Source organism: Macrobrachium rosenbergii, chromosome 9 (genome assembly GCF_040412425.1).
Source record: "Macrobrachium rosenbergii isolate ZJJX-2024 chromosome 9, ASM4041242v1, whole genome shotgun sequence".
Taxonomy (NCBI): Eukaryota; Metazoa; Arthropoda; class Malacostraca; order Decapoda; family Palaemonidae; genus Macrobrachium; species Macrobrachium rosenbergii.
This window is the reverse complement of record NC_089749.1, coordinates 10,138,533-10,162,830: the sequence shown is the minus strand read 5'-3', so window position 1 is coordinate 10,162,830 and position 24,298 is coordinate 10,138,533. Positions and strand designations below refer to the sequence as shown.

Sequence of the window (24,298 nt, the reverse complement as noted above, 5' to 3'; positions counted from 1 at the left end):
GACAGCGTTCACCTGAATGGGAAAACCCGACAGGTGCCATGTCGCCTTTTCTATGAGAGAATTATTCTGCTTGGACGGCGTTGTTTTGTATGTTTGGTTCAATAAGAATATGGCTTCAGAGTAACCTAATTTAGAGAGATTATATGGCAATTGCGATTACGTAAAACTATTAATTTAGCTGTATCTGCAATTCTAGGTAACTAAGAACTGTTAGTATCCCCCTACCGGAAAACTGTCTTCCGAAAGGGAAATTCCCTGCCTCGTGGAATTCCTAATATTCGGCAACGTATTAATACGAACGTAATGAGAAGGTACCTCGTCTTACCAGTAAACTTTAGACGTTGTTGCACATCCTTATATTATGAGAAATACTCGACTGGCACTAATTAGTAACCAGATATGTCCGGTCATCTCCCGTTAGAGCATGACGACCGTAGGAAAGAGTTGCCAAGTCTCCGTTTCCATGACCAGTCACAGAGAGGCTCCGGAAGGCAGCGAATTCACAAGCAGTTGTTGTTTAACACCTTCTTGCTTTCCCCTTGGGCGTTTTGCGGACGAAATGACCTTGCTGGGGTGAACCGAAACGTCTAGGGAGACAGAAGCCTTAATTCTGAGATTGTATGCATTTGGTATTTTGATGCTTTTAATGTGTAAGTGGCTTAGATAATCAAGGCCTTTATGATTCTTGGGGTCTAACTCCGGCATTGTCCTCCATTTTAGGCAAATTTATGCGCTAGATTATTATCTCCCCATTAATCTCCGTCTCTTCTATGTGTAGCGTACGTAGTTACTATGCCTTGTTTTTGGCGAGTTTGTGGTAGCTGTGTTTTCCGGATAATAGATTGTAAAAAAAATGGTTATTTCTCTATGGTACTTTACAGGCATTGGGAGGTCAATTTGCTATTTTTATCTCAATGTCTGTCTGTCTGATTCACAACACACACACACACACACACACACACACACACACACATATATATATATATATATATATATATATATATATATATATATATATATATATATATATATATATATATATATATATATATATATAACCACCATCAATGCATCTCCACATCTCAGCATAGAATTATTCTTAATATCTAGAAACTGACAAAAATAAATAAATAAAAAAACAGATGAACTTTTTACCCTCTTCAGACAAAATTACTATCATTACTGAAGATATTCCCCTCCTTCCGGGAAGCTACCATTCGTGACTATTCTGGTCCAGTGGTGCTGACTATTCCCACAATGCATTGCGGAACTCTTGTGTCGTTATTTTTTCTGTAGTACTGTTTTGCACATATTGACTACTGAATTATATATATATATATATATATATATATATATATATATATATATATATATATATACATATTACACACACACACACACATATATATATATATATATATATATATATATATATATATATATATATATATATATATATATATGTATATATGTATATATGTGTGTGTGTGTGTGTGTGTGATATAAATTATATACAGTATGTGTGTATATAATTTATATACATTTATATATAACATATATCATACTTGTTTAGATATTTATATATACATATGTGCATATATATACACACAAATATTTGTCACCTGACCTGAATATTCAACATTCATAAAGAAGCATAAACTCCTTAACTGCTATTTTCCTATATTGCCCAACTATTTTCATTCCTTCGGGTGACTGGCTCTGTTCTGTCCCACACGAGCTAGTTTTTCACCTACGAGACCCATAATAAGACGTCGCTATACGTTACTAACTCCTCTACCTGAATTAGAAAGTTAAATATATTAGGAAAAGATCAAGTTTTCTGGGTTTTTATCGAACGTCAGACTTTAGGAAAACATGCTTCAGAATTAGGCGAGGATCCCCCTAAAAATCGATTTTAACGTTTTCTATGAAGGACCGGTAACGTTGTGAAAGAAAACTGAATTCATATAATCATCATATAGCTCCCTCAATTAACGTTCGAGGATTAAACTGTTTTATGCATTATTAATAACTGAATGTAAACTTTAATGTTACGGCGTGCTTTCTGGAGCAAGAGCTCGTGCTGGCATAAGGCCTATTTCATCAGGAACTACATAAGCTTTGCCATGAATTTCCTAAACATAGGCCTATGTGCATCTCGTTCTTTTGCAAATTCTTCATCAAGTTAATGTCTCTTTATTGGCTTGTACGACTGAATAATAATAATAATAATAATAATAATAATAATAATAATAATAATAATAATAATAATAATAATATCTTAACTATACAATAGGTTACTTATGTAGTTTTAAGTTAACCATTATTTCCAATTATAATAATTTATAAAATTCAAAATTTTCGAATTATTTGTCAGGGAATTCAAGAAGAATTTCCAAATATGATTACAAAGGGATGTTAACTTCTGCTTCGGGGAAGTTGCTATATGATTTAACATCTCCGTTAAATCATATATTAAACTTCCCTGAGGCAGAGGTTTGGTGAACTTCAAAAAAGTTGACTTAATCTTTTCATCTCTCCATCTTTTCCAAAACGAATAAACAGAAAGTCATGTTACCATGCTTCACTCAGATGGCGATACCTTATCTAATTGTTTTATACTCTGCGACTCTTTCTTTGTTCGTGTCGTTGCCAGACGGGTGCGTATATTTGTATGTATGTTTGAAAGCACGTGTGAATCCTTGTATACAACAGATCTTTATGTATGCACAGCTTTGTTGAATTGAAATGAATACAGAATTTAGGCCAAGCGCTGGGAATAATGACGTCATTCAGAGCTGAAACCGAAATCGACAATAAAAGGTCTGAAAGGTGTAAAAGGAGGAAAGCCTCTCAGTTGCACTATGAATCAATTGTTAGGAGAGTGTGGAAAGCAAGATGGATGAAAGAGAATATGAAAGGAGATGCAGCAAAAGGAATGAAAGGGGTTGCAGCTAGGGACCGAAGGCACGCTGCAAAGAACCTTAAGTAATGCCTACAGTGCACCGCATGAGCTGCACTGACGGCACTACCCCCCTAGGGGTTGTACAGCTTTGTTGTACCCCCGAAGATGTGTATGCAATGCACGAAAGCGCTTGGTACCTGTTCTTTAAATTTCACCTTTCCTGTGGTTATCTATCTATCTATCTATCTATCTATCTATCTATCTATCTATCTATCTATCTATCTATCTATATATCTATCTATATCTATATATATATATATATATATATATATATATACACACACACACATAAAACAACTACTTATACATATATATGTATAAATGTATATGTATGTATGGATAGAAATATAAGTATTTATGCGTGTGTTTTCAAGAACACGTGTTTGTGTATTTTAAGGTAAAAAAAAACCCTACAGCACTACAAACATTATAAAACCACACCCCAAAAGGACCTTTAAAGTAAGACAGTATTAAAATATCACGTGAACTAACGAACTGACAATTGACTACAAAACAAGTTCAGTGATAAGACATCCAAGATGGCGGACGTTTACAAGGATATTTATATACTCCCTCCGTCGACGCAGAGATAAGGAGACCACAACAAGCAAGATAATTATTTCCCTTATCTCGTCCCAGCAACCCTCTCACTCTCTCTCTCTCTCTCTCTCTCTCTCTCTCTCTCTCTCTCTCTCTCTCTCTCTCTCCAAGGTTAAGTGGGACACAGAGCAGAGAGCAAAGGTGAAGTGGGTCAGGCTGTGAAGAGAGTTATTATTGAAAGTTGGTACTCTCGATTCGAAGCGAAGGGTTGCTGCTCTCCAGTCAGAGTGAAGTGATTGTGAAGTGATTGAGTGATTGCCAATGGGCTGTTAGGGCGGTGCCCCCTAGAGATTGGTATTTCTGCCGAAGGAAAGGATTCTTGGGTTTCAGAGCGACTGGGCAAAGGTAGGGTGATGTTTCTTACCGAGTCTCAGGCTGTTTTTATTTATTTACTTTCTTTATGTTGATACTAGAATAAGAATTGTTTGTACGATTTTGTTTCATGATCTCATATACAAGCGCTGTGCTTCGTATATGCTAAAGGAAGCTTTAGGCACGTAAAGTGGTCCCTTGAAGATTTAAGGAAATGTCAACCAAACGCTCTTTCTAGCAACTAATTGTCTCTGAACACAGCAGCACCTCGTGCCTCCATATATTTATAATTTTTGTAAAATAACTGGTACGTAACGTCCTTGAAATAGAGACTTGTCATCTCAACCGTCCCTTGCAATACCGTCTTTTTTGACGGTACAGGTTCACTGTTTTTTTAAAACTGGTGTAAAACTGAAATCAAGAGCATTTACTGACAAGTGAATTCACACTCCAGTTTTTCAACCAGCACTGGCTACCTGACGCCAAGACTGAAAGCAAGACGCTTAAAAGTTACCAATAAAACGCGCCGGTTTGACACCCCCTACAAGAACGCACCCCTTTGACACCTACTTGACGAATTCCCCTTAAAAGTTACCAACAAAACGCGCCAGTTTGACACCACCTGCAAGAACGCGTCCCTTTTCCACCACCTTGACGAATTCCCCTTAAAAGGTACCAATAAAACCCGCCGGTTTAGGACCACCTAAAAGAAAGCGTCCCTTTGACCTCACCTTGACGAATCCCCCTTAAAAGTTGCCAATAAAACGCGCCGGTTTGACACTACCTAAAAGAAGGCGACCCTTTGACACCTACTTGACAAATTCCTCTTAAAAGTTACCAATAAAACGCGCCGGTTTGGGACCACCTAAAAGAACGCGCCCCTTTGACAATACCTTGACGAATTCCCCTTAAAAGGTACTGATAAAACGCGCCGGTTTGGAACCACCTAAAAGAAAGCGCCCCTTTGACACCACCTTGACGAATTCCCCTTAAAAGGTAAAAACAAAACGCACTGGTTTGGGACCACCTAAAAGAACACGCCACTTTGACACCACCTTGATGGATTCCCCTTAAAAGGTACCAATAAAACGCGCCAGTTTGGGACCACCTAAAAGAACGCGCCCCTTTGACACCTACTTGACAAATTCCTCTTAAGGGTTACCAATAAACGCGCCGGTTTGGGACCACCTAAAAGAACGCGCCCCTTTGACACCTACTTGACAAATTCCTCTTAAGGGTTACCAATAAAACGCGCCGGTTTGGGACCACCTAAAAGAACGCACCCCTTTGACACCTACTTGACAAATTCCTCTTAAAAGGTACCAATAAAACGCGCCGGTTTGGGACCACCTAAAAGAACACGCCCCTTTGACACCCCCTTGACGAATATCCCTTCTCCCTTTTCAGAATAGCAAGCAAGGCAGTGGGCCTCAGCCAAGCGACGAAAATGAAGGAAAATGGGACGACAGTGACAGAGGAACATCCCCACAGCGAGACTTACAACGAACTGAAGAAGCTGAATCCCAACTTGCCCATGCCCAGAGTGTTTCATAAGAAAGATGCGATCGAAGAACACTTTGACAGGTGAGTGGCAGCGCCTTCGAGTGGAGACGAAACTCGGAGATGAATTTTGATCCAACATTCTGGGTAAGTCAGTTACTGACCTAGGCTTGGAATATAGAATTGAGGTCAAAGGCCAAGCGCTGGGACTTGTGAGGTCATTCAGCGATGAAACGGAAATTGGGAGTAAAAGGCTTGAGAAGTGTAACAGGAGGAAAACCTCAAAGCAGTTGCACTATGAAACAAATGTTAAGAGAGGTTGGATAGCAAGATAGAAGAAAGAGAACGTGAGCGGAGGTACAGTAAAAGGAATGAAAGGGGTTGCAGCTAGGGACCAAAGGAACGCTACAATGAACATAAGTAATGCCTACAGTGCACTGCGTGAGGTGCACTGACAGCATTACCCCCCTACGGAACTCAGTTACTGACCTAGTCCCCAATTTTTAGAGTTTGGCAACGAGCCGAGTTCGGTCTCGAATCTGTGCCAAGAAAACATACCCTAATGAATATTCTTTGGCTAAGTAGAATGCCCGGGTTTGTCTGGCAAGCTGAGCCTTGCTATACAAAGAATTACAGAAAGCATTAATGATTTTAATGAAGAATGGCAGATATTGAAACCAGAAAAAAAAAGCTTTATAAAACAAAATGAATCAACTCCTCGAAAAGACAACGCATTCTCAGTCTTACTCGAGAATGAAGATGCTTCAACCGAATTAACACCTTCATGAAAACAAAGCATATAAATTGTACAAAGAAAGACGAAGTACAGTGACAGCACAAAAGATATTACGCAGACAATGTTGTCAGACAAACCGATTCATTTAACTGATAAGATTGAAAGCATTTTTTTTACACATTTTTCCTTTAATCTACTCTAAGACCTTACAATCCACGCGTACGCCAATAGCACAATACGAACAATACATTTCAATTTTCTGTCATTTGTTACAGTTCGAAAATTATGCTAAATGTCCAGCTGTTTGTTTAGACAATCCTTATAAATAGTTAGCTCTAGATAATGACACAAGAAAATCCTCTAATATTTAGTTGTTTGCTTAGATGATTCTGCTAAACATTTATTAGCTCAATTTGATAAGGACACAGAAAGCCCTCTAATATTTTGTTCGTTTATTTAGATAATTCTACTAAACACTTAGTAGCTTATTTTGATAATGACGCTAAACACATTTAAATTTTTTCTTCGTTTTAAAGTGGCGAGTCTAGTCTAAACACCTGCCCCCTCCTAACCTAGGTTCGAATCCTAGCTTAGATGGTCAGTTTTATTTTTATTTTTTATTTTTTTTTTTTTGTAAATTTTAAGAAATATAATTCTCAGAAGAAAAATGTTAAAAAATCAATAAATAATGTTCGAGAGTTCCTTTCCTGTGGTCACTATAGCTACATAGTTATACCTACGTAGGATTTTGACTGTGAATAAGTAACAAAAAAATATGAAAAAATGTCAATTATAAAAAATTTAAGTGTCTTGCCTCTAGCCACTAAACATACAGAGCAATGCCGGATGTAAAAAGTATATTCCAATTAGAATTTTGTTTGTAAATAAATATGAAAAGAATGTTCTAATTAGAATTTTGTTCGCAAATAAATATGGAAAGGAAATTCTAATTAGAATTTTGTTTGTAAATAAATATGAAAAGAACGCTCTAATTAGAATTTTGAATTTTTAAATAAAATAAACATGAAAGAATTTTGTAAATTCTGAAATTAGAATTTTGAATTTTGTTGTAAATAAATATGAAAAGAAAATTCTAATTAGAATTTTGTCTGTAAATAAACACGAAGAGTATATTCTGAATAGAATTTTGTTTGTCAATAAATAAAAATAGCAGATTCTAATTAGAATTTTGTTTGTAAATAAATATGAAAAGCAAATTCTAATTAGAATTCTAATTGAATTTTTTGTATATAAATATAGGATTTTGTTTGTCAAAAATTATATTCCAATCAGAATTTCGTTTGTAAGTAAATATGAAAATCATATTCCAATCAGAGCTCGTAAATAAATACGAAAAAAATTTCTAATCAGAATTCAGTTTGAAAAATAAATATGAAAAGCATATTCCAATCGGAATTCCGTTAGTAAACAAGTAACATGAAAAACCTTAACCCTATGGTATGGGGATGATATCAACCCAAGACGTGACGGATGAAAGGAGAGAAGGAGATAAAGTAAAAGGAGAAATCCCTCATTCATTCAGTTTACTGGCTGAAAATGTGTATGGGCGATGGGACATAGAGGAGAGACTTGTTTATCATCCTGCCTTGCTATTTTGGTGGAAGAGACAAAAACGGGAATAAGTAGATGTAATATATCCTATGTACATATATATATATGTGTGTATATATATGACGGTAAAACATTTGCTGTCACAGCAGAATTCCGTCTAATAAAGGCTGGTCATATGTGCCACTGTTCTGTACCTCTCGACCCCATTACCTGTCCGCTGAGGGACGCAGTAGTTTCCGAAATGTAGCCCAGCGAAATCTACTCTCTTTGGGCAACCTCTATCCGATTGTGTGTGTATATATATATATATATATATATATATATATATATATTATATATATACATGAATTACCACAGGTGAAAAATAAGAGAAGGGGTGTAGGTCTGAGTGGTTTTCTGACTTTATTTCCAATGGCTTGGAAATAAAGTCGAAACCGGTCAGACCTACACCCTACTCTTATTTTTCACCTAATATATAATGATAAATGAATCACGTACAAAAGTGATAATAATCATATATATATATATATATATATAAATATATATATATATATATATATATATATATATATATATGTATATATATATATATATATATATGTGTATATATATATATATATATATATATATATATATATATATATATATATATATATATATATAAAGGAGGAGAAACAGTGACTGACAAAAACGACCTTCGTCCAAGCTAGCAGTCACAATCAAGCATCAAATGACAGAAGGCGCGAGATAACAAAACCATTCAGTACAAGATTCGACAAACGTACATCCTAGGATCTATAATTAGAATGGTGTCTTAGCGAGTGTGCTTGAGAGCTATCAGATAACATTCCATCAGAACTGTGACCTTTCCAACTCCTCGATCAGATACGACGATAGATTATAAAAAAAAAAAGGAATCAAAGGTAATTTAATTGATCACGTGACAAAGAACTGAGATCAATTCATTAAATAAACGCGATTGTTGATAAACCGTTGATAAATAACAGGTTGGCTTTTCAATTAAGTTTCTGTGTTATCGGGCATTAGAAAAATATCAGATTGAGTGCCAAAAATAGTATAAATAAAGGAAAGTAATATATATATAAAATATATATACATATATGTATATATATTATGTATAGATATATATGTATACACATGTATATATATAAATATATATACATATATAATTTATATATATATATATTACATATATAAATATATATATAATATACATATATATGTATATATATATATATACATACATAAATACATACATACATATATAAACGACAAAGTGAGGGAGAGAAACCTACCACAGTTACCTCACACATGCCCGCCCATCCAGTCGTGGGATAATTCCCATAAAGGCCCCCCCCCTCAAAAAAAAAAAAAAATCTTTCCAATTCACGACCCGAAATCAAATCTTTGCCTGACTGAGCAAACCATCATGAAAGAAAAACCAAGATTTAGGCATCGAATGTTTACATTCCAAAAGGAGATTTTGTGACTGCCTAAATTTTTTTTTGTACACACGGGTCTTTGTGACTGTATTGGGACGTGACGTACGCGTGTGTCTTCAGTGTATATGAATAGAATGTAGATTTTTTAACTGAGACGTATGGCGATGTCATTCAAGCTCATGTATACGCATTGATGAACTTGATAATAGACACCTTTGCTGAATTCAAGGGTCAGGAAGCAAATGGAAAATAGAAATCAATATTTAAAATTAAAAATGAAATTACTCTTAAAAATGAATTTGGAAACACAACCAAACGCTTACGAAGTAAGAAGAGCAGAAATTAGCAGCATTAACAGAGAAAAAGAAAATGAATTAGATTGAAAAGCAAACGACAGTTATACGCCGAGTCAAATGTATAAAAAAAAAAATAATAATAATAATCTAAAAATTTTCATTTATTAATATCTGCGTTTTTCAGTTAACTGAATTATAAAACTGATTGGTCGTTTTTTCCGTTTTGCAAGTTGTCCATCAATATTATTACCTTGTTAGTAATGAATAAATGCAAAAGAATGAACAACATAATTAGTTAATTCATTATTGCAGCAATGTCAATGAATATCCTTCAAGCGAACAGCCAATTAAGGAATTCATTCACTACTCATCAAGAACATTTCTATAACTCATTTCTTCCAAAACTCCAGCCCAGCAACAACCATCCTAAATTGATTCAGATTCCATGCAATCAGTAGGCTCTAGAACAGTGGTTCTAACCTGGGGGGCGCGACCCCGAATTCATTCCCAAAGAATAAAAACACCCCTCCTCTTTCTCTCTTTTTTTTTATTTTCCTTTAAATCCAGGAGGGAATTTTTCTTTATAGATGCAAGGGGGCGTGTGAGGAAGGGCCAGCTCTTAGAAGGGGGCGTGGTAATAAAAAGATAAAGAACCACTGCTCTAGAACTAACTGGCAATGATCGCTGAATGTTTCCTGCTGCTGAGGAACCAACCATCAGCTGGCGAAACAGTCACGACGCGGATTTTAATATTCGTCTTTAGAACTTGTGAATGCTGCTTTGAATTGCTCGCCGATTTCATGTGACACTGACGTACTGTTGCTGTATCATTTAGCGAGAGAGAGAGAGAGAGAGAGAGAGAGAGAGAGAGAGAGAGAGAGAGAATTAACTTAACTTATAATTGCACGATAATAACCATTCATGATGACTCGGAGAGAGTCGATTACGAGAGCGCAGTTCAATAAGACTGAAGAATTTTTCTTTCTAAACAAAAAAAAGCGGCAAAATAATCAATTCACTGCGTCATTTTAACAGTATTGGTCACAACTAATTACAGTAATTCTTGCATTAATCTTGCGTGATAAAGATATTAGATATAATTGAAAATAAATTGAGTTATGAGGAGAAGACAATATTGTTTTGCAAAAAGTGTTATTTAGAAAAGGGATTGTCCTTTAAATAATACTGATATTCTTGTATCCCGTTTTAAGTTAGAGTAAATATATCGCTGGAAGCATTTCATGAAGGGGAAATATATTCTGATTCCAACTGAATATATCGAGAGTTTTTTTTTGTCCTGAAGAGAATGCTTTTCTGCCTAGAATCTGAGGAAATGGCTTTTTTTTTTAAAGAGAAGCATGTTTTCGGTCACACACATACGATCGGAAGCATTTATATTGTCAGAGGAAGCATTATTTTGGCTTCCATCCTTTGAGGGCAGAGGAATTTTTCATTTTAAATGAAGCATGTCATGGCCCCTAGTCTAAGAGGTCACGAGCATGTTTTTGCAACAAGGGTCCTTATTTTGGTCCCAGTCAGCAGGGGTCGGAAGCATTCTCATGGAAAAGGAAGCATCGAAGGGCCAGGAGCATCATGCAAAAGAAAAACTAAAAAGTTAAAAAAAGTCCCATTTGGTTTGAATTGCAAAAAATTACCCTCCAAAACTACTATTTGGCATCCCAAACAAACACAAGCAATGCCAACTCTGCTATATCTCTGGGAAGGTGGTGGGTGGGCGGGGTGGGGTGGGAGGGGGGGGGGTTTGTTCCAGGGGTCCCTAGGGTAGTGTCCCCTTGGGATTGGGGCATGGGGGGCTGAAAAAAAGGATCAATTTAAAATCCTGCCTATCATGCAGACACCACCACCTCATCTGATGCTGAATAATCATGAGTTGAGCATTGAATACATTTTCCGCATCTTCGCGTGAATAAGATGAGACGATTTACAAGAGCAATGAGTGAGCGAATTATATATATACAAACATTCCCCGATCGGGAGGACCCGCTGCTCGGCATACGGCACCTGTCAGTCGGGTCTCGTCAGGGGTGCCACGAATATGTTCCACTGGAGCCAGAGCAAGGAGGCAGGAGGTGGAGGAGGAGGAGACAGCTCTTCCGTCGAGATGTCTCTGGATCTGAGAAGGTGAACGAGATGGCTTCTGTGACCTGTGACCTAATCTGACCTGCTCTGACCTTTCGTACTTTGCTGTGGTTGTGTGATTTGTGTGTAGGACGGGATATAAATATTTGAACTATAGTTTTCGATCAAAATTCACGATTGGTTTAGTGTAAGGCATTGTCAATAAGCATTGAAGTACAATTTATGTGACCTCTGACTTAATCTGACCTGCTCTGACCTTTCGTACGTTTGTGGTGATTGTGTGATTTGTGTGTAGGACGGGATATAAATATTTTTTAACTATAATTTTCGATCAAAATTCATGACTGGTTTATTGCAAGGCATTGTCAATAAGCATTGAAGTACTATTTATGTGACCTCTGACTTAATCTGACCTGCTCTGACTTTTCGTACTTTGCTGTGGTTGTGTGATTTGTGTGTAGGACGGGATATAAATATTTGAACTATAATTTTCGATCAAAATTCACGATTGGTTTAGTGTAAGGCATTGTCAATAATCATTGAAGTACTATTTGTGTGACCTCTGACCTGCTCTGACCTTTTGTACGTTTGTGGTGGTCGTGTGATTTGTGTGTCGGACGGGATATAAATATTTGAACTATAATTTTCGATCAAAATTCATGATTGGTTTAGTGTAAGGCATTGTCAATAATCATTGAAGTACTATTTGTGTGACCTCTAACCTAATCTGACCTGCTCTGACCTTTCGTACGTTTGTAGTGATTGTGTGATTTGTGCGTAGGACGGGATATAAATATTTTTGAACTATAATTTTCAATCAAAATTCATGACTTGTTTATTGTAAGGCATTGTCAATAAACATTGAAGTACAATTTATGTGACCTCTGACCTAATCTGACCTTTCATACTTTGTGATGGTTGTGGATTTATATGTAGGACGGGATATAAATATTTGAACTATAATTTTCGATCACAATTCATGATTGGTTTAGTGTAAGGCATTATCAATAAGCATTGAAGTACAATTTATGTGACCTCTGACCTAATCTGACCTGCTCTGACCTTTCGTACGTTTGTGGTGAGTGTGTGATTTGTGTGTAGGACGGGGCATAAATATTTCAACTATACTTTTCGAAGAAAACTGCTTGATGATTGGTGTAATGGAAGGCGTTATCAATAAGTTTCTGACCTTTCGTATGTTTGTGTTGCTTGCGTGATTTGTGTAGAACGGGACATAAATACTTGAACTTCACTTCCCAACCAAAATTAATTCATGAGTGATGTAGTGTTAGACATTGCACTAGGTATTGTATTGAAGTACAATTTATGTGCCCTCTGACCTAATCTGACCTGCTCTGACCTTTCGTATATTTGTGGTGACTGCGTGATTTGCGTGTAGAACGAGACAAAATATTTCAAGTATAATTTTCAGTGAAAATTTATTCATGATTTGTGTAGGCTAAGGTGTTATCAATAAGCAATGAAGCACTATTAATGTGACCTCTGACCTAATCTGACCTGGTCTGACCTTTTGCATGTTTGTGGTGATTGCGTGTGATTTGAGTGTAAAACGAGACAAAATATTTCAAGTATAATTTTCAGTGAAAATTTATTCACGATTGGTGTAGTGTACGCTAAGGCGTTATCAATAAGTATCGAAGTACTATTTATGTGATCTTTGACCTAATCTGACCTGCTGTGACCATTCGTTTGTTTATGGTGACTGCGTGATTTGCGTGTAGAACGAGACAAAATATTTCAAGTATAATTTTCAGTGAAAATTTATTTGTGATTGGTGTAGTGTAAGACATTGCAATAAGTATTTTATTGAAGTACAATTTATGTGACCTCTGACCTAATCTGACGTGCTCTGACCTTTCGTATGATTGGTGTAGTGTAAGGCGTTACCAATAACCACTGAAGTACAAATTAAAAAGACTCTTTTTACCGAACTGAGATATGGAATAAAACCGTGTGGTAATAAATAATGAGGTATATTTTTAAACTAAAATTCTGAACTCACAAATGCACTGCATTCAAAATGCAAGCAAAGTAGCAAGTGAAACTTTCAAAAGCAAACATCCAGAAAATGGAAAGCAAATTTATTGATGAAATGTTTTCAGAGCAGTGACATGAATCTGGCGCCCATCAGTAAAATGTAAAAAAAAAAAAAAAAATTAAAGTCCGTTTACGAACCTGGAATGACCACTTTATACCTATGACCTTCTAAAGATATCTCATCTCTATTCCAAATACTATATTTAACTTGAAGCATCTGAACCCTTTACTACACAGATGTGGTATAAAACTCTTAAGATGTGCTTTGAATTCAGGTCTATGTATCCTTTGTGTATCTCTTCAAAATGTCCTTGAATTTTACCTCAAACAGGTATACTTTTAAAAATCATGATAACTCTTTATTCAACGTAACTATTCTGGTAAACTATGTATATATACATATATATATATATGCATATATATATATATGTATGTATATATATGTATATATATGTATATATATATATATACATACATATATATGTGTGTGTGTTTGAAATAAAATAATAATGTTTATGAGTGTGTTGTTTGAAATAAAACATTAATGTACTGTAGTAATTAAAATATAAATATAAATATATAAATTATATATATATATCTATATATTATTTAAATATATATACATATATATATAGATATATATCTATATAAAATATATATATATATATATATATATATATATATATATATATATATATATATATATATATATATATAATTTCAATTAGGCTACATTACTCTGCAATAATCGTTTTGTGCCCTTCATAGCATCACTTCACCTAAACATTATCGTTGTTTTTCAAAAATCGTCATTCATTATCGTAACACCAGTTTTGGGCATTCCTGTGCCACTTTATACACCTGGCCCCATTACTGCAGCACCGCCTTCTGAACATCTTTTTTACAGTTCACACACCTGTACCCATCACAGCAACGCCACTTTTTGAGCATTCCTGCACTCTGTTCCACATACCTTCTACCTCATCATGGCTCCAGTTCTAAAAAAAAAAAAAAAAAAAAAAAACCTGTGTTGTAATTTAAAAACCAGGACTTTTACTCATCTTATTGGATAACTTTTGCATTAGCCCACTACGAAAATGAAGAAATTCACTAAATAAATTAAGCAATTCACTAAGATAATGAAGCAATTCACTAAGATGATAAAGCGGTTCACTAACAAATGAAGAAATTTGCTAAGAATACGAAGCACTTCACTAAGAAAATTAAGCAATTGACTGAGAAAATAAAGCAATTTGCTAAGAAAACGAAGCACTTCATTAAGAAAACGAGGCAATTCGCTGAGAAAATGAAGCAATTCACTAAGAAGATGAAGCAATTTACTAAGAAAATGAAGCAATTTACTAAGTAAACGGAGCAATTCACTTACAAAATGAAGAAACTCACAAAGAAAATCAAGCACTTCACTAAAATAATGAAGCAATTCACTAACATAATGAAGAAATTTACTAAGACAACGAAGCAATTCACTAGGAAAATGAAGCAATTCACTGAGAAAACGAAGCAATTCACTAAGAAAATGAAGCAATTCACTAAGAAAATGAAGCAATTCACTAAGAAAATGAAGCAATTCACTAAAAAAAATTAAGCAATTCACTAAGAAAATTAAGCAATTCACTATTCACTAAGAAAATGAAGCAATTCACAAAGAAAAGAAGCAATTCACTTAAAAAATGAAGCAATTCGGCTCACGAAATTCATAAAAGTGCCCATTTGAGACTAAGTTTGACTCAGAATTCATCTGTGTGCAAACACTCAGGAGATTTGCACAGCTTTCAAAATAAGAGACAAATTACCAATACAGATCGCTCCGTATATTACTAAATCATTCATAACACAATTAACTTGTATAACAAACGCTTGATAACTGCCTGAGAGGTGTTATCCAGCTCTGCTCGTGATAACAACAGCTATCTCGAAAGATTCGTCTTCTGAATGATTAATAACTCCTGTTCTGTAAAATTGTCTCATTATCTTATCTCTGAAATCATTCTTCGATTTTTTTAGTGTTTAATAGACTGAAACAGTAAAGAAAATTTTAAAACTCAGGTTTTAATAGACTGAAACAGTAACAGTAAAGAAAATTTTTAAACTCAGTTTTTAAAATTTTACTCACTGTTTTAGTCTATTAAAACTCAGTTTTTAAAATTTTCTTTACTGTTTTAGTCTATTAAAACGCAGTTTTTAACAGACTGAACAGTAAAGAAAATTTTAAAAACTGAGTTTTTAAAATTTTCTTTACTGTTTCAGTCTGTTAAAACTCAGTTTTTAATAGACTGAAACAGTAAAGAAAAATTAAAAACTCAGTTTTTCAACTTTCTTTACTGTTTCAGTCTGTTAAAACTGTTTTTAATAGACTGAAACAGTAAAGAAAAATTAAAAACTTAGTTTTTAAAATTTTCTTCACTGTTTCAGTCAATTAAAACACTTACTGGTGATTCGACCTTCCTAGTTATAAAAAAAAGAAATGAAATAACTGAATAAACCATGTATTTTATCTCCTTCCCTGGTAGGTTCTTAATTCAATTTAATTTTATCATTGTATTACGTATTTTCCTCATCATCCATTTTCACTTCACTTTGCTTTAAAAATCGTATTCTCTTTACGAAACAAAGAACAACTGACCACTAATTTTTAAAACGACCAAATAAAAAAGCATGAAACTGCATCACAATGCCTTTAAAAATTTTACTCTCTCAGAATCTGAAATTTTGGCAAAAACCAAAGCACTGGGACCCACAGGGTCATCCAGCGCTACCTAGCAAAACAACCAATGACTCTAGATACAAAAAAAAAACAACAAACAGAGAATGAAACAACATACAACATATATCTCCCTAATTAATTTCCTTGTCATTTGCCATCCACCAAAGATCAGAGATTGAGGAGATAAGATACCTGATGTCTATGCAGGACTTTGTCACGGCACTGAATGCCCCAAGAGACTGACCTTGGTCCCTGAATGTTGGTTCACGTAGAAAAGAAAGAGTGGAATAGATCATAGCATTTGGGCCAAAGGCCAAGCGCTGGGACATATGAGGTCATTCGGCGCTGAGAAGGAAATTGACAGTAAAAAGGTTCGAATGGTGTAACGGAAGGGAAACCTCGCAGTTGCACTATGCATAAATTGTTAGGAGAGGTTGGAAAGTAAGATGGACGACAGAGTATATGAACGGAGGTACAGTAAAAGGAATGAAAGGGGTTGCAGCTTGGGGCCGAAGGGACGCTGCAAGGAACCTTAAGTAATGCCTACAGTGCACCGCAGGAAAAAAAAGAGAAGGAAAAAGAAGATGACGGTTTTAGGTGCGTGGATATACTGTACATACGTGTATGAGATAAAAAAAAATATCACTCCTGAATTTAGGTGAGGTGGATTAAAGATTCCCAAGAGCTTTCGTGAGTTTTACTGCAAGCACGTCTTCAAGGGAGTGACAGAATGTTGCTAAAACTGTGAGTGTGTGTGTGTGTGTGTGTGTGTGTGTGAGAGAGAGAGAGAGAGAGAGAGAGAGAGAGAGAGAGAGAGAGAGAGAGAGAGAGAGAGAGAAAAAGTAACAGTATATAATACAACTTTAAACAAGTCAAAGGTCATAAAACATGGGAACTTTAAAGTGTGAAGTGATTTATATTAAATGTATTCGCACTTCTCCCTTTTTCTGGTATTTTGCGCGCAGTGTGCATATATATATATATATATATATATATATATATATATATATATATATATATATATATATATATATATATATATATATATATATATATATATATATATATATATATATATATAACCCCTACACAGGAAGCCCATTAACACCACGTCAAACCCGCTTGCTCCCCCTCCCTCTATATCTTGTATGCACAAACAAACCCTTCCTGGATAACACCTTTCACCCCCTAACCTTGACCTTCAATAAAAATTAAAAAACGACCTTGATATCTCTCTCTCGCCAGGTTGCCATGGTACCTAGGGGCACTGGGTAGGTCCCTGACGGTCAACCTAGGGGAAAGCAAGTCTCTCTTTGCCCCTATCAACATACCCCTGGACAGGAGACTGCAAACGTTTGCGGCTCTCTTTTGGATGTCAACGTTTCTCTTCATGGGACTCGGGGCCGCCATCTTGCTACTCTACCTCTTCCTGTATACGCAGTTCTGGTAAGTATGCGCATGCGCTAGGTCACGTACATTCATAAGAATTTATATTTAGTATACGATCTGGTGTGTATACACAAGGTGTCATGCATTCGTACGTATTTGTATTTAGTATACAACCTAGTGTTGTATACACGTAGCTAGGTGACATACATTCACACTTATTTATATTCATTATACGCCATACGCTAGGTGTCATGCATTCATACGCATTTATATTTAGTATACGATTTAGTGTTTATACGCATACGCCTAGTAGGTGTCATATTTTAACCAGGATTTAATATTAATATACAAAATGGTGTGTATAAGCATACACAAGGTGCCATACATTCATACGAACTTATAAATTATACAAACGGATTTAGGACCGGTTTCCCAGACGAGGTTTTGTGAAGTCTGAATAAACTTTACATTCTACTTTCCCATCGAGGTTTCGTACATCGGGTCTCATACATTCACAAGAATTAGTATTTACTATACAAAAGGATTTAGGGTCAATTTCTCATTAGAAGTTTTGTGAAGTGTGAGTAAACGTCATATAAGGGATGAATGTCAAAGTTCGTAGGGTTTCAATTACTCTTGCGCAGTACTTTCCAGTTGTAGATATAAATTCAGCATGAATATTACAAGATTTTTTTTTTATCATTTCAAAAAGCTAAATATTTTACGGGGTTATTAACAAACACTTAAAAAGAATTACGGAGAAAAGTACTTCTTGTCAAGCTTTTGAATATATACAGTATATACTGTATACATGTATATATATATATATATATGTATACTTTATATATAATTTTTTGCCATTGCTTTCACAGGTGGTTTCCCGTCTGCTACTTCACCTGGTACCTGGGAGACAGGACGATCTGCGACAGAGGAGGCAGAAGGTATGATTGTAATAAATGCAAATTTAAATATATATATATATATATATATATATATATATATATATATATATGTGTGTGTGTGTGTGTGTGTGTGTGTGTGTATAAAATATATGCTGTAAATGGATGTGTATATGTACATCTATACATAAACACATACACATATGTATATATATACCTACAGTATGAACAAGAGGATGCAGGAGTATAAAGTCTTTTGCAAATTAAGTGAATTCACAAAGTCAGGTTCTGAGTGTGAAGATCCAACTCATTGGTATGATTATAACTCTCAATCTCTCTCTCGCTACACACACACACACACATATATATATATATATATATATAGAGAGAGAGAGAGAGAGAGAGAGAGAGAGAGAGAGAGAGAGAGAGAGAGAGAGAGAGAGAGACGCGCAAAGCCATCCTAGTACTAACCTCTACCCACGGCAGATTCTACTGGTTCCGCCACTGGGTGTTATGGAAGCACTTCCGCAATTACTTCCCGATCCACATGATCAAGACGGCCGAACTCGACCCTGCCAAGAACTACATCGTGGGATACCACCCCCACGGCATCCTCTGCGCAGGCGCCTTCTGCTCCTTCGGCACGGAGGCCACTAACTTCAGCAAGGTAAGAAAAAATGAGACTGAAGAAAGCTCGCTTCGGTTTTTAAGTGTTTTTTTTGGAACAAGAGCCCGTGCTGGGATATAGCCAGCTTGTGTGGGTGGTCACTAAGAAAGTGGATGACGTGAGTGTGTTTAGTTCTTTGATATCGGGATGTAGGCCTAGTTATCTCATCCCCAAAAATGATTGAAATCGGAAGCTTAGCAATTTCTGAACCAACCCTCTCTAAAGTAAATACCTAATTGATATATATATATATATATATATATATATATATATATATATATATATATATATATATATATATATATATATATATATATATATATATATATATATATATATATATATATATATATATATATGATGAGAGAGAGAGACCGGAAGTCTTTTGCTGATTTCAAAACGATCACGAGGCAAAATTTTGATCAATTTCACACCCTATTCATAAGTGATCGACTCAATTTGTCACGGATTTAATAAAAAGAGAAATTCTATCCAAAGAAATACGAAGTAATTCTGGAATGATATTCCTTTACTTAATCCGAACGCGATGACTTGCACCGGAGAGGTTTAAATGTCAAAATTCTATTTCAATAAGATTTTACCCATATTGTCAGATACTTCCATTTTTAAAATTGTTCCTTAAACAGTTAACTAGAAACAAACACTTTAAATCTTAATATCATCTCTATTTCATAATTTACAGTGTTTAATATTATATTTCTTTTAGAGTTATTTGGTCTATCACTCTATTTCTTACATCCAATTTAGACTTCATAAATTTTCCTAAATATTAATTCAAATTTGATCACATAGGTCTATCCAGGACTAACTCCATACCTGATGACCCTCGAAGTCCAGTTCCGCCAACCCTTCTACAGAGAGTTCCTCATGTCGTCGGGTGAGTTGCTAGATAGTCCTATTCGTGCCTTGACTCTAAGTTCGGTTATTACTTCAGCAACCTGTACCCTCTCACCTGCGGGAGAAAGCGCAGTGATTTATGAGAAATTACCTTTTAGAATTCGTATCATGATTCGATGTTGGGGGACAAGTTACTACGGTTGCCATAACAATAAAAGAAAGTGTGCTAGATAAGTGTGAGGTCAGTCTAATGGAAACAAGATTTGGGGCGTTTTATTTAACATAAATCAAGTCTACTTTAAAGCAATAACGGTTAGCTAACATGATATAGTTGAAAGTGAGAGTGGTAGATTTTGCAACGTTCTTTCTTTAAAATTAAGTACATAATTCGCAAATTAAGTATGTGAAACTTGCAAGTAAGCGTATTATACAAGCTCACTTGCTAGTTCACTTAGATCGTTATATAAAATCAAATAGGAATTTGAAAAATTCCGTTACAACAGCTGTGATGAACGACGCCGAAGTGGTTCTACAGCATTTGCTAAAGTATATAATTAATTGCATTCAGAAAAAAATTCTTAAAATTTGTCGTCAATAAACAATCCACACATATATGGCTGTAATTAATTACTTTCTTAATGATGTTATCAGTACATTTACAATATATAACTCGACCATTCTCACTGACTTTAATCCCTACTTATGCTAATCAGCTAATCCTCACTTACGCTAATTTGTTAATCCTTGTTAATCTGTTAATCTCCGACAGGTGAATCGGTAATCCTCTCTTCCGTCGTTTATTACTTTCGTTAATCCCGTTGATGTTGAACATTCCTTTCGCTAATCCCCGTTTATGTTGAGCATTCCTTTCGTTAACCCCCGTTTATGTTGAACAGTCCTTTTGTTAATCCCCGTTTATGTTGAACATTCCTTTCGTTCATCCCCGTTTATGTTGAACATTCCCTTTGTTAATCCCCGTTTATGTTGAACATTCCCTTCGCTAATCCCCGTTTATATTGAACATTCCTTTCGTTAATCCCCGTTTACGTTGAACATTCCTTTCCTTAATCCCTCGTTTATGCTAAATCATATATTTCGTTAATCTTCACTAATCCGCAGGCGAAAAGTGCCACATTTCGTGAACTCTTTTTCAACGCCCTCCCCCTCCCGCAGGCGCCGTGAGTTGCAGCAGACAAAGCATCGACTACATCATGAAAAAGGAAGAGACGGGTCAGACGTTGTGCATCGTGATCGGTGGAGCCAAGGAGTCCCTGGACTGCCATCCTGGAAGGGCCGATCTCTATCTCAAGAACAGAAAGGGCTTCTGCAAGATGGCTCTGAGATATGGGTGAGTTCATGAGGTCACTTGCTAGAGAAGTGGGTGGCGTATTTATGTTACTTATTCAAATGAATTTACCTAACCTACATCAACATAGCCCATCCTAGGACTAATTTAGTCCATTTTCTTGTGCTAACCTAGCTAAATTTAAACTATCTTAAGCCAACTTGTCCATTTTCTTGTGCTATTCTAGGTAAGTCTAAAGTATCTTAAGCCTAGTTGTCCATTTTCTTTTGTTATACCAACTAAATCTAAACTATCATAAGCCTATCTGTCCATTTCTTAGTGCAATACTAGTTAAATCTAAACTATACTAAGCCTACTGGTCCATTTTCTTGTGCTATCTTGGCTAAACTTCAATTACGCTAAAAAATACAATGTTTAGCATAATTTAGGTTCAATTAATACAAGAAAATTGGTAAGAAGGCTTAGGATAGGTTTTCATACGGGGGTGGCACTAGGCCTAGCCTATGTATTGAGTAACATCAATATATAGGCTAGGCCTATTACCACCCCCGTATGAAAACCAACTCATTTTCCGGCAACACCTCTTTCCATTCCAGTGCCTCCTTGGTGCCAACATTCGCCTTCGGAGAGAACGACATCTACGACCAGGTGCCCAACCACAAGGGCACTCTCATCCGGCGCCTGCAGACGGCTTTCCAGAGCGTAGTCGGCTTTGCTCCCCTGATCTTCTTCGGCAGAGGCGTCTTCCAGTACGGCTTCGGCATCATACCCTTCAGGAAACCCATTTACGTCGTAGGTAAGACAATTTATAGCTATATATATATATATATATATATATATATATATATATATATATATATATATATATATATATATATATATATATATATATATATATATATATATGGGTGTGTACTGTATGTGGTTTCCTTTGCTGAGAGACCGTGTAATTTATGCTTTACGGTGTATAATTCAATATTATTTTCATTCTTGAACCCCAATTCCCATTGAGGTTAATTCGCAAGGGTTTAGTCACGGCGTAGTGGAGCCTTTAAGCTTCATGGTTTAGTGAAGGAAAGAAATTAACGAATGAGACAGCCAGAGAATAGATTATAATTCCAAAATATTAAGAGCCTAGAGTTACGACATAGGCCTAGATGAAGATTTAATGAATGGGAAATACAGTAGTATTAAAGGCAAGGTATTAATACCCAAGAATACCCTGCAATATTTTACTGACAAAACATGAAAATCATTTTTATATATCTGACACGTCTCTCTTGGTGGCAAAGCACGTGTGTGGACTGAAATATCACTTCACTACCTGTCAAATTTTGGCAGTTTCAAATAACTACAAGCGTCAGATACCATTTCAAATTAGATGCACTTTCAATACTTACCATTCTTAAAAGACTGAGTCCTAAAATAATGGAAGACAAGTATCTAAAACTTACAGCAGCCATTGAAAGCGGAGAAATGCAAATACACACCCTACCTCTCCGGTGTCTGAAACACTACTAATGTTTACATCTTACTTCTTCTTTCTCTCCTCTTCGAGCAGTTGGGGCACCCGTCGACGTCCCTCTGGTGAAGGACCCGACCCAGGAAGACATCGACAGAGTTCACGAATCTTACGTCAAAGCTTTGACAGAACTCTACAATAAATACAAGGGAATGTACTCGGCTTACCCAGATGTAGAACTGAAGATCCAGTGAGGTTTAAAAAAGAAATAAATAAAACAAAACGCCTTGAGATGTCTGTTGAACGAACAACACGCGAATGATTTTTTTGTTTTTTTTTTTTTTAAGGTTTGTTACAATTCCTTAATCCTATGCATTGTAATACTTGATACCTGTTGTTGGTTTTAACAGAATCTGTCGAAAAGATTATTGTTTTCTTTGTCCCTTGACACTGAACCTTATTTTCAGTTGTAGTTATAAGTTGGGTCTTTCTGTCTCCCTAAGGTGATGCGCATTAAGATGTGTGATATGTATATATATATATATATATATATATATATATATATATATATATATATATATATATATATATATATATATATATATATATATATATGTATGTATGTATATATAAATATATATATATATATATATATATATATATAGTATATAGACCTTAAGACCTTATGTGTGACCTTATATATATATATATGTGTATACACCATATATATATTGTATATATAAGTATATGTAAGACCTTATGTGTGCGCGTGTATATACATATGTAACCATATACACGAACCCTACCATTAACACTCGGTTTCGTGTAAATGAACATAATTACCAGGTGTGTATAAATAAAGAGTGGGTACACTCTTTATTCTGATGAACAGAATGAAATAACAGTTCTAATACACATTTACACATGACCGGATGAAACCACAGGTTCTTCCCTCTGCCTTTGATAATTGACCTTTGACCCGTGACCTCTCTCAGCTCCTAGTCAAGTCAGGAAACAAAAGAAGTGTCCCATTCTTTTATGATTTGGTGTAAAGAAAAAAAGACAGTGCTTTTTTTTTTTTTTTTTTTTTTTTTTTTAAATGACGAATTGTGGAATCTGATGATTTGGAATATACACCATGCTTAATGGGAATTCACTTTGTGAGAAAAAAACACACACGACATAAAAACACACCTCATTGAATTCAAAGGCTTTAAAGACACTTCGTTTGATTGAGGAAACAAACGCGACATAAAGACACAACTAGAACAACGAGTTTTAGGGTTTTAAAAACAAATGAAAACACATCTATCAAAAGTGATTTCGATGTTTGAATGAAAAACGAATTTTTAAAAATTCGAAACAAAACCACCCCCCAACACAATGAAAT

At 35.3% G+C, this 24,298-nt stretch overlaps 1 protein-coding gene across 2 annotated transcripts; it reads left to right on the top strand.

The window, feature by feature from the left end:
- Window positions 1-3,679: 3,679 nt before the first annotated feature.
- LOC136841456 (2-acylglycerol O-acyltransferase 2-like) lies at window positions 3,680-23,333 on the top strand. Of its 2 annotated transcripts, XM_067108401.1 has the most exons (9): window positions 3,680-3,910; window positions 5,285-5,461; window positions 17,573-17,773; window positions 18,589-18,657; window positions 19,102-19,282; window positions 20,096-20,180; window positions 21,314-21,488; window positions 22,043-22,242; window positions 23,008-23,333. In XM_067108401.1, exons 2-9 carry the CDS (start codon window positions 5,325-5,327, stop codon window positions 23,160-23,162), a joined length of 1,203 nt encoding a protein of 400 aa, XP_066964502.1. In that variant the 5' UTR covers window positions 3,680-3,910; window positions 5,285-5,324; the 3' UTR covers window positions 23,163-23,333. The 2 variants fall into 2 exon arrangements, with proteins under 2 accessions (XP_066964502.1, XP_066964503.1); XM_067108402.1 differs by lacking the exons at window positions 3,680-3,910; window positions 5,285-5,461 and adding an exon at window positions 11,445-11,586.
- The last annotated feature ends 965 nt before the right edge of the window (window positions 23,334-24,298 follow it).